Source organism: Ascaphus truei, unplaced genomic scaffold (genome assembly GCF_040206685.1).
Source record: "Ascaphus truei isolate aAscTru1 unplaced genomic scaffold, aAscTru1.hap1 HAP1_SCAFFOLD_209, whole genome shotgun sequence".
In the NCBI taxonomy this organism is placed as follows: domain Eukaryota; kingdom Metazoa; phylum Chordata; class Amphibia; order Anura; family Ascaphidae; genus Ascaphus; species Ascaphus truei.
The window spans coordinates 240,910-253,456 of NW_027455000.1; the positions used below are offsets into that span (position 1 = coordinate 240,910).

A 12,547-nucleotide genomic window follows, 5' to 3' on the forward strand; every position below is an offset into this window, starting at 1 on the left:
CACAACTAAAGCAGCCTGGTAATCTACTGAGGAATATCCCAAAATAAACCTCAAAGCAAGAATATAAATACAAAAATAGACATAAACCTGGCGCATGTGTAAATACTGTGAAATGATGTGAAATGATATTAAAGTCCAAATATACAGACTATTGTTCCCAATCTTGAGTGGTCATCTGGTGATATATGGTATCAAAATCACAGTTCACAGAGCAAAGAGTGAACAGTCCTCCTCACGATATATTCAACCTGCAGATGTATGACATAGAGCAGAGAAACAGGACATTGCGCTGTAAATCTAGTTGCCAAATGTGCCCTTATGATCAAAGCTCAATGAAATGCCTACTTACTAGAAGTAGATAGGATGCATGCAGGGGAGAGAATCTGTACTTGGAGCCTTCTGAGTCCTGGTCGCCTCCGGTGTAACACGAACAACTCGTGGTATCCTCTGCTTCCGTGGACGTCAGGCAGGTCTCCCTTTCAGGAACGTAGTTTCCTGGATCTGCTTCAGGGTTCCTTCAGCCTCTTATTTCCTCCAGTGGGGACACTGAAGCAGATCCAGGAAACTACGTTCCTGAAAGGGAGATACGAGAGGAAATCCGGTCTGTGCACGAGTTCCGGAAGACCCCCCTGCTGTTAACTGCATCCTCGCATTACCATCTTACCAGCTGGAACAGAATCCACAAGAGACAACCAAATATTCTGGAGGATGATCTGTGGAGTCTGGAGACACCTCCTCTCTATGCCATTATTTATTGGCCGCTTGTTAGATTTCAATCTCTTTTTAATTTGTTGTTAATAAACAGTGTTATACATTGTTTCCCTTCTCTTCCCTATTTTGAGGTATCATCAAGAGGTCCCCCCCATCCCCATTTGAAGATTTGTTGTTCAAATGTAAGTGTGTTCTCTATAGAACTTCATACGTTTATTATTGTCTCTTAACCACCCCTGATTGTGGTCCCTCTCTTTATTTTACTTTGCATGTGTCCCGGAATCACAAGTGGAACCACGCGCCGGAGGATCCCCCCCTTTTTTTGACAAAATTGTTATAGACTGCACAAAAAAAACCTTTTTTTTGGTTTCTTTTTCAACCTAATGCAGTTTGGAAGTAAAACAATATTTTATACTGCTGCGGCGCATCTGAGTCTAACACATCACCGGTTTTTCCCTGGCTTTTTCCTGGAATTGGACACACTTCACCTGGAGCATGCCGCATTCATTTTGCGTTCTCAGCCACAGGTCATGTGCGGTTGACGCGCGGTTGATGCGTTTATTGAGAATGGTTCGGATTTAATAGGTTGCAATTCTTCGCGTGTCCACCAGATGGCAGATATTCATGAATTGTAATGCGCATGCGCTTCAGTAATGTGTCGACTTGCAGGTGTTTCATTTAAAAAAGATACCACACTGTGCTATTGTAACTTGGCCTTGAGACTGAAGGAAGAGGTTGCAAAAATGTATCAATTTAGGCTTTTCATATTAAAGAAAGATAAAGACCAGTTTCGGTTACAGTATTCTCCAGAGACCCGCCCGCCATGAGTGTTCAAGTGCAGCCCGTTTTCCAAAAACCCGACAGAAGTTACGCGTATTTGATATGGGCCGCGATTAATGCAACAGATGATAAGATGGCAACAGTTGTTAAAATTTATCAGTATTTTATCGAAAACTATGACTTTTACAAATTTTCGCCAACTCCTCATACATGGAAGCGTGCAATAAGGAAAAGGTTACACTGGCGACACACTTTATTCGAGCTCGGCTAGTCCCACGAATTCGGGTATACCCGGGTGTATTGAGGTTTGTGACTGTTTTCTGCCCGAGTGCATTGAGGTATTTTCCAGGCAGGGATTGAAGCATTTTATTCAAGCTGGCTGCAATACTGCACAGTATATATATATAAACTGCATTACAATTCATGAATTTATGCCATCTGGTAGACACGCGAAGCATTGCAGCCTATTAAATCCTAATCATTATCATTTAACAAATCAGCCGCCCATCAGCCAGGCATGAACCCAGGCTGGGAAGGCAAATGCAACGGGGCTTGTCAGAGGTGAGGAGCGGCGCATTCCAGGTATCTGCCAGGTACATACCGGGTATTTGCTCGAATAAAGTGTGTCGGTGCAGTTATGTAGCGATCCCTGTTTTTATCATATTGAGCCATAATTTGTTGGAGGGTATTGGTGTGTATCACCGGCTTTTTCCTGTATCTATGATCAAGCAGACGGCAAAAGGCGAAGGGCCGTGTTAAAACCAACTAAGAAACGACAGTCGCTGCCAAGCAATGCACCAGCACCGGCTTCCAATGACGGTCCCGCCGTCAGTGACAACCCTGAGCCTGAGCCGGATTTCGCGTGCAGTTTCAATCAAGCTTGCATGTACCTAAGCAATTTCCAGCCGCATCAGCTGACTACAGGTGGACTAGTCCCGCTGCAAACTATCGACGTGGATGATCAAGAACACTGGACTGGCAGTGGACCGCCGCCGGCGCCAGCTGAATGTGAAATTCTGTGGTGAGTATTGTTGCCGTATTATTTTCTGTGTTTTTTTTATTTTGACAATACAGTATCAATATCGGTGCGATTCAAAAGTCAAGCGATTCTCCTGTAAGCAATATGATTGGCTGAGCGGCTTCTACAGTACTGTACTGCAGATACTGAACTATTGGTGGAACGCTAGGCGCATGCGCAAAGGAACCTTCTTGAAACGCATACAGTTTGAGTGTCATTACATCAACGGTAGGCGCATGCGCATGTGAACAGGAGATTCTCCCCGAGAAAATTATTGGTGGGACAGGCTGGGAACTTCTTTAGACCATTACAGTAAAACTTTTATTTTTGTTTTTCCTCAGAAAAGAAAACGGCTAATGGAGGGAGTTCAATGGATAATATCACTTTGTGTATCAATGCCTGCACATTACTGAATCAGATTTAAAAACCCACGTACCGGAGTCTACAGTTTAGTGGCTGGTGTATACTATGCTGATGTTTTGCGGCCGTACAGTATACAATACTTTTTTATAAACCGTATACTGTGTAATAAACCCGGAAAAAAAACTATGCATTTATTCTACATGTATTACAGTACTGTACATACAGTATGTGTCTTCTATACAGTGCTAGTACATACAGTACAGTACAGTATTGTATGTGTCTTCTATTATTTTTTTTAATACTCATGTACTGAGCATGCCTACAGTATACAGTACAGTGTGCCTGGACAGTAGTGTACATTCTAGAAACACTGTATTTTGTTACAGTAGCAAAGGAGCCAATGGAACAATGTAAAACAAATCAACATGTTTTTTTATTGGTGGAGTAAGTACAAAAACCTTTATTTACAAATACTGTACAATGTAGAAACATTTTAAGTGCACAGCAATTCAAAACATCAACAGGTGTATGGTTTACTGCTACAGTTGTGAAAACATTTATGTATAGAAAGTAAAAACATTTACAGTCAGTCAGTATGGTTTACAGTCACGTTTTAAAAACAAATTCTTTATTCAAAATGCAACATCTCCTTTATTAAACAACGGCAAGTCAAAACATATACAGTGGGATGGTGTGCAAAACAGTCTGCACCAGTACAGTCCTCGAGGGCAGCAGACAGGCCCGGTTTTCAGGACAAGCTTGAAAACAGTGCCTGTTTGCGGCCCTCAGGGACTGGAATTGTGCAGGTCCTGTGTGTGTGTACAGCAAGTTAAAACATTTCTGTATAAATACAAGTTAAAAAACACACAACAACATCTTCTTTATTTAAGTACAGCAGGTCAAAACATGTACAATACAGTTCAGCACAACAGTATGGTCTTACCTGTGATTAAAAAAAATTCTTTATTCATAAAATACAGTATACAAAACGCAACATCTACTTTATTAAAGAAACATACAGTATACAGTACAGTGGGATGGTGTGCAGGATTGCATCTTCACTGACGAGTCTACTGTGTCGCTGGAGAGATTTGCAAGCTTTGCATTCCACAAAAAAGGCCACATATCTTTGAAACCGCGGCCAAAACACCCCGTGAAGCTGCATGTGTGGGGTGCCATCTCTAGGCGTGGACCAGGATGCATTGTCATCTTTCAAGGTAAACTATATGAAATATAAGGTAGCCTTATGCACTGTACTTTACTAATGTAGCCTTACTGTATGCACTGTACTGTACTATTGCGCAGTTTTTTGAGCACTTTTCTTTTCTTTATATAGGAATCATGAATAAAGCTTTCTTCCAAGACAACATTGTCCCTGAGATAGTGCAATACATCACACGTGAGTTCCCGAATGGTCACCGCTTCTACCAGGACAACGATCCGAAGCACACCGCGTCAACAGCGCATATCCTTGAGCGCGGTATCAACTGGATCAAGACGCTAGCAGAGTAAGTGCGGTAACCGTGTCTCATTTTTCCCCCACAGTTTTTACTGTGTACTGTATCTCTTAAACTAATTGTCCTTTTTTTCCAATGACAGATCGCCAGACTTCAATCCGATCGAAATGGTCTGGCATCAGCTGAAAGACCATATCCGGAAAGTGGCGAAACCCTCCAAAAAGGACGAGTTGTTGAAAGGCATAATGAGTTTTTGGAACGATGTACCCATCGTGGAACGCTGCAATAAATATATAGAACATATTTCCACTGTGTTGCCCATTGTGATCGCGCGTAATGGGCAAGCATCAGGAAAGTAGTACTGTGCTGTAGTATTGTAAGTACAGTATGATACAGGTAAGTATGGCACAGATTTTTTCTTTCCAGATAGTCAGAGTATACAGTAGTTACAGTTTTTTCTTTACAGAGAGCAGCACCAGCCATCAGGTTACAGTACATAGTATTTAACAGTAGTCAGAGTATACAGTAGTTCCAGTATAGACTAGTTTGACAGTACTACAGTAACTGCCTACTAACTGCTCAATTTTTTTCTTTCCATACAAAGCTGCACCAGCCATCTATAGTAGTACTACACATCACACAATGCCATAATACAGTACGCACATAACTGCACTAATTTTTTGTTTTCTTGTCGTTTCAGGGAAAAAAGGGTGGCCTGGGGGCAGGTGGGGTTTTGTGTCCAGTCTAATCTGTTTGTACAGTAAAATGTACAGTATATAAACAGCAGTAATGATGTACACAAAACCTCTCCTCTTTCAATGAACTACTGTACTGTACACAGAATGAGGAACAAGATAAAGACGGAAAAAATAATATTACTATATATATATATATATATAATACATTACAGTATATATTATTAAATAATATTCTTATAAATGTGCATTATTCATGTTTCCCCATGTTTTAGAAATGTTTTCTAAATGTTTATCCAATTTCAATCTGCCAAAATAACTTAATAAAGACTGCATTATGTATTATTCATGATTATTTTTATATTTGTATTTTTTGGTTCCTGATAAAATAAATATTTATTCACATTCCTGCTAGTCATAATCATTTACAACAACCACAACCCTTTCCCCCACCCCTACAGTACACCAATGAATCAGTTAATGGTTTTTTTAACTCTCAATTCTCACAATGCTGTGCAAATCGGATTTACATTTCAAAATCGAGAAGGGATTTTCCAAAGCGTTACCGTAAACAAAGCCTCAAAGGGTGGGGGGGGGGGGGGGTGATTACACGCAGGCGCACTGAGGCTTTGTAGCTCGGCTATGGATGGATTAAGAACACAATGGCAATATTCAGAAAATTAACGACTCTGTGAAGAGAGGGGGTTGGGTGACTCAGGCGCAGTAAGCAGCAAGCTCCCATCTCTAAAAGGATTAGAGTACACGCAGGCGCAGTGAGGCGATTGACGCCCGGCTAGAGATGGATTAAAAACACAATGACTAACTAACTTCAGAAAATGAATGACTCTGTAGAGGTGTCTGTCGATAAGAGTTTGTGTGTGCGTGGGGGAGGGATGAAGGATTAGTTGTGCAGCAGTTCAAAGAAATAACATACTGTACTGTAGAGTACAGTAATTTCAAAAGGCAGTTCATCATAATACTGTAATTTGATCCATACACCCCCCAAATACAGTACACAAAAAGCACACAAATAAACCATGTGCAGGCAAATGCACAGATTTAATATCGTAATATCAAGATTGTTTTTGCAGGCTTGTGGATAAAATAATTTTTTGGGGGGCACTCAAGCAAGCAGTGGTGGGTAATGTTACAGGCGCATCTCAAAGAGAATTACACGCAGGCGCAGTGAGGCTTTGTAGGTCGGCTATGGACGGATTCAGAACACAATGGCAAGATTCAGTAAATTAACGACTCTGTGGAGAGGGGGGGGGGTTGGGTGACTCATGCGCAGTTAGCAGCTAGCTCCCATCTCTAAAAGGATTACACGCAGGCGCAGTGAGGCTTTGTAGGTCGGCTATGGACGGATTAAGAACACAATGGCAAGATTCAGAAAATTAATGACTCCGTGGAGAGGGGGGGGAGGTTGGGTGACTCATGCGCAGTAAGCAGCTAGCTCCCATCTCTTAAAGGATTACACACAGGTGCAGTGAGGCTTTGTAGGTCGGCTATGGATGGATTAAGAACACAATGGCAAGATTCAGAAAATTAACGACTCCGTGGAATTTCAAATCCTTGAGCTAGCGTTCGTGGGGGAGGGGGCTGCAGGGTACAGCTGCATGAAGTTCAAAGCTAAAGACATACTTTGATTCCAAAAGGCAATTCATCATAATAATACACCCCCAAATACAGTACGTAAAAAGCACACAAATCAACCAAGTGCAGTCAAACGCACAGGGTCGCAGTCAAAAGCACAGATTGAATATCATAATACAGTAAGATAGGTTTTGCAGGCTTGTGGAGAAAAAAAAATTACAATAATTTTTTTTTTAATTTTTAATTTTTTTTTTGGTCACTCACTCACTCAGGCAAGCAAGCAGTGGTGGGCGAAGTTGCAGGCACATGCGCAGTAAATTCCTGCTGTCAAGCAGGGATGTGATTGAAACCAGACACACGTTCAAAGGAATGGTGTGGGAGAGATGTACTGCATTGCACAGAAGATAAGAAGTTGAAATACCCTGCAGTTTAGTTAATTATCCTGAGCGAGGGGAGAGCGCTGTATATGCCGAAATGTGACACTGTTACAGTACTGTACACACCTATGCGTTTCAACAATTTTCAAATGTGACATACCATACAGCAGCACAGCACTGCAAATGCATGTATACTTTAAATATGCAAATTTACAATTACTGCGCGCGCACACAGACTGTGTACTGACGTATGTTGAACCGCAAAGGTATTAGACTTCCAAGACAACAGCTCCCCTGAGTTTTTACACGGCATTGCAGTATTGCTAATATTACAAGCGCGAAAATAACGCAGTTCACTCCGGGTGAAAATGACAAAAAAACGCACCTAACCGGGATAATCTGAGAGCCGCTGATCTAGCCATTTTAGACTCAGATCGGCCGCCACTGTATTTATAGCACAGAATACAGATATGAGCAATATAGAAAAGGCTTAACCATGTGCTAAAACTATTGGTTGTAACATATTAAAAATGCACTTCCTTTGCTATGTTTACAAAATTACTCACATCACAAATGTATGGTGTAAATGAGCTGAAGTCTCTGTGGCAATCTCAGTACCACTCCTAAACCATAGTGTATGTTGGCTCTGACTCCTGGAGTTATTATTAGCTGACTTTTGTGTTATTGCAGTGACCTATTGTATTTTTTTTTTTTATAAGTGACTATGTCTTCCTTTGTTTATGGCAAATAATGTCCCTCCTTTTAGATACTATAACTATATTGCTCTTAATTACTTTTTTTAGGCCCAATGCCAGCTTTGTATGACCTTGAACATGTGACTTTAGCTTCCTACTCTTGTGGTGTTAAAAAATGAATTGAATGCATTGAAAACTCTTTGTCTAGAACAGGGGTGCGCAAACTGGGGGGGGGGGGCGCGGGATTTTTTTGGGGGGCGCAGAGGGTTGCAGAGGCCCCACGCTCTTCCCCTAGGCTTTTAAATTAAAGGCCTCTGCAACTTAAATTTACCGGGATTCAGCTGGCTTCTGGACGAATCGCCATGGCAATGCGGCATCAAATGACGCAGCGGGGTCACGTGACGTAATGTCACATGACCCGTCATTTGACGCCGGTTCACACGAAAGGGGGGAGGGGGCAAGTGCCGGGGCTGGGAGGCAGGGGGGCGCAGCGCAGAAACTTTGCGCACCCCTGGTCTAGAACAAGTGCTGTATTTTTCAGTGTGTGCAATTTGAATTAAAGTACATTGGTACCACTAGATATCATAAACTAATAATTATTTGAGTTTCTTATATGTAAATTTGGAATGTATACTGTTATCAAGTATTAGTCAGAAATGTTTTTCTTGCGTAAAGTTCCTAAATATAGTCAGTATAATAATTCAATATATCTGAGCAGGGAGTTTAAACTATGGGGATCTGCAAATCATTTACTAATGAATCAGACAGATTGTGTAATTTCTCCATTGTCAAAAATCAACTAAAAAAAATGCCCATATTAAAGACCATCATTTTTTACATCTCGACATAACCAAAGCTTTAACATAACAATGTAAAAAAAACTAAAAATCATAAGGTCAAAACCCACTGATTTAATTTACAATTTTATTTCACATTGTGTATGTTTTATGTATTTAATTTGAGTAAACTTGAATGCAGATTGCTGGGAAACATCAATAAAGTATATTTATGCCAGGGTGCCAAAGGTAGAACACAATGATCATAAAACGATTCATTAGATTGGTGGGGAAAAACATACTACCCTTTCCCATAAATAAATAAATAAATAAATAAATGTATGTACAGTATTTGAAGCACATGGAAATACATGGAGGAGCAGTATAGGAAGCACATGGAGGTACAGTATATGACGCACATGGGAGGTGCTGTAAGGAATCACATGGAGTTACAGTATAGGAACCACATGGAGGTACAGCATATAAAGCATATGGATGTACTGCACTGTATTATTTTATTTATAAAATGTTTTACCAGGAAGTAATACATTGAGAGTTACCTCTCGTTTTCAAGTATGTCCTGGACATAGTTAATATGACAAATAATACATGGTTACAAATACAGTTACATAAATGAACAGGGTATACATTATATACTGTACAATAGATTGCATGCACAGTTAGAGAAGATGTATATTATAAGCTTATGTAACAGTTACAGACCAGATTAAAATGTGAGACAGCCTTAGTTTTGAAAGAACTTAGACTGGTGGCGGATGTGAGAGTCTCCAGTATGTTTTTCCAGTTTTGGGGTGCACGGTAAGAGAAGGAGGTGCGGCCGGATACTTTGTTGAGCCTTGGGACCATGAACAGTCTTTTGGAGTCTGATCTCAGATGATAAGTGCTGCATGTGGTAGGGGTGAGGAGCTTGTTCACACAGATAGCTTGACCAGAAAGTATTTGAAGGCAAGACAGAAAAGGTGAACTTTGCACCTAGACTCGAGTGATGACCAATCTAGTTCTTTGTGCATTTCGCAGTGATGTGTGTTGTAGTTGCATTGGAGAACGAAATGACAAATTGAATTGTAGAGGGTGTCAAGTTTGCTAAGGTGGGTTTGGGGCATATAAAGCACATGGAAATACAGTATAGGAAGTACATGCAGGAGCGGTACAGGAAGCACATGGAGGTACAGTATATGAAGAACATGGAGGTACAGTATAGGAAGTACATGTTGGTACAGTATACTAAGCACATGGAGGTACAGTATAGGAAGCATATGGAGGTACACTATAGGAAGCACGTAAAGTACAATATTGGAATCACTTGAAGGTACCGTATGGGAAGCACAATGAGATACTGTATAGAATCAGAAGCCCATGGAGGTATAATTATTAAGTACATGGAGATACAGTATATGAAGCATATGGAGATACAGTATATGAAGATCATGAAGGCACAGTATATGACACACATTGAGGTACAGTATAGGAAGCATATGGAGATACAGTATATCAAGCAAATGGAGATACATTATATGCCACCACAGAACTGGCAGAAAAACTTTCTTGTGAAAGTTGGTGTCAAGATGCTTTCTAAGTAAGATATTCATAATTGATGCTTGATGAATTTCAAAAATCCTCCAACTTTCACATATTTCTACTTCTTATCTTCTCTCAATCACATACGCTGATAAAGGTAAAGCAAAATAAGTTCACAATAACGAGATACTAATATAGTTCCCAGGCATAATGAATTCCAGACTCAAACACCTCATATGATGCATGTCTATGCCGTCTAGAGAACATAAACAATAACATATATTTAAAAAGTTGACAAAAAACAGAATAACTATTTGAATTACTCTTCACTTTGCTGGAGATTGGTACAGCTCACCAGATACTTGATATCACATGTGCTGAAAGGATAATTTGAATTCTTTATGGTATCACAGGTCTAATTTGAGTTAATTTAGGCTGTAGTTGAAAACAAAAGTACATACTAATGTATCTTTCAGGTAGCGCACATACAGTAAAAGTAAGCTATTCAAAATTAAATTACCATGCAAACCGCAACTTGCCTCTTGCAATGTTACATATATTTCCATAAACTCTTCTTGATACCGTAACCGGTTGAGATAACTTTTTTAATAGAGCAGGCTTTATTATTTAAGTTACAATTCCCATTTCCCAAGGCCTTAGTGTATCTTCAAACTGCAATATTGTTGCTTTCATTTTTATCTAGAATATGGGCAAACTACTAATGTACCATATGCAAACCAGCCAAAAAATATTAATGATCTCTATGCTGAAAATTGTGCTTTAACAGTTCAGGCAAGGAGCAGTGCAGATTCATAGTAGTATAATGCTCATGGTCATACCAAACTAACCTTACCCACTTGCAGTGCAAATATGACGATGTTACTCTGTATTTCTCAGATGGGAAAAAAACCTTACAAACCGATCTCTCGTATACAGTATATTTTCTCAATTGGATGGACCAAAAGCAGGGAGCCCTGACAAAGTATCATCTCATAATTCAATACATTTGAACTTTATTACTACATTTTTTGTTGCTTCCGCTAAAATTTCTAACGTCATCTGTAAAAATGTGTGCGTTGTTCATCTAGGATCTTGTCATCCTGTTAAAAAATCCACCCAGGTTAGAACAGATGTAGAAGATTTAATTGCTCCTGCTGATAACATATCACACTATAACGCAGAATATCCCACTTTAATGCAATAAACTTTACTACATCTGTATATACTAAGGATGGACACGGTCCAAATGGAATTTTTGTCAAACCAAAACACGAAAATATTTTACAACCAAAACAAAAATCAAAACATAATTTTTTTTAGCTCTTGACATTTTGACAATAAATATCATGTGATATTTGTAGCAACCGGACATCCACTGACAATGCGCATTGTAACCTGTTGAGAAGTTTCTTGATCGATTTTAAGGATGCATGAATACATTTCTCTTTTATGCTATTCAGCACAGTTGTCACAGCCTAGTGGAAAAATTCTGAAATCCTTTGTGATGTACTCATGAGGAAACAATTTTTTTACTGTCTGAGAAATACAGAGTGCCGCCCTATCTTTGTCCTACATGTGGGTAAGGTATGTTTCAATATAATCAATAACAATTAAACTGGTATCATGTTAGTAAAAATAGTAATTTTAAATTAGCCAATTTTACTGCATGTAATGTTACAATATAATCATTGTGTCAGTACGAGTTTAAATTATTGTGATAACGAAATATCTATCCATTTGTTCATCTGTTGTACAGATGTAGCCAGACTGTCGCCAGAGCCGGACGAAGAAAAGCAAAATGCTGTTGCTCCATAAAAGCTATGGCTCTCTGTGTGTGGGGGGAGGGTGGTGGTAACTTTTTTGTTTTTGATGGATCCCCCATGGAGAGATTTCCTGCTGCCGGGTGATGTTACACTGGCTACTTCTGTAGGCCTGTAAAAAAGATTGAAAATAATTTGGAACTTAAAAAAATACACTGCTCCCTCATTATTCCTGTGGATTGTGCAGAGGAGTGTTCCATTTACGTTCAAGACCCTTCCTGTTTGTATGTTGATCTAGAATGGGAGCTTAACCTAGGGGTATCACTGATTGCCACTAAAAGTGAAATAAAATGTATAGATTGAAAGTATGTAGACGATACACAGGTTATGAGCTGTAAGCCTCAAAGAAAACCTTACATTCTTGAAATATCCTCTGTGCATCACAGAGAGAGGTGATAAACATATGTACATTTTACATGTTATTTATCTGTATGGTATTGTCCCTACCTTTAGTGCACTAAGCACAGCTGTGAAAATATTCAGCTGCACAGCCTGCTGGCGAACTCCTTTAGCTTGCTTGACACATTCAGCAAAATGATCCAACATTTGCAGCCTGTAATAAACACAAAAACACAACAGCAACTTGTTGCAATGGGTCTTACACAGCAAAATTCGACACTAAACAGACCATTCATTTCATATCCATCATTTATTATTACTACCCGTAGGCACAATGAGAAAGCAGGAATTGCAGCAGCAGCTGAACAAAATGGCCAAGTAATG

General features: G+C 39.7%; 1 protein-coding gene across 1 annotated transcript in view; it reads right to left on the bottom strand.

Moving 5' to 3' along the window:
• Positions 1-8,599: 8,599 nt before the first annotated feature.
• Positions 8,600-12,547, bottom strand: part of LOC142477434 (HEAT repeat-containing protein 5B-like) — a gene marked incomplete at its 5' end in the record, with an annotated part of 41,196 nt that continues 37,248 nt past the window's right edge. The window contains 2 exons of the mRNA XM_075582260.1: positions 8,600-11,936; positions 12,272-12,377. Of these exons, the coding sequence (XP_075438375.1) occupies positions 11,823-11,936; positions 12,272-12,377 (220 nt within the window). The remainder of the gene's footprint in view (positions 11,937-12,271; positions 12,378-12,547) is intronic.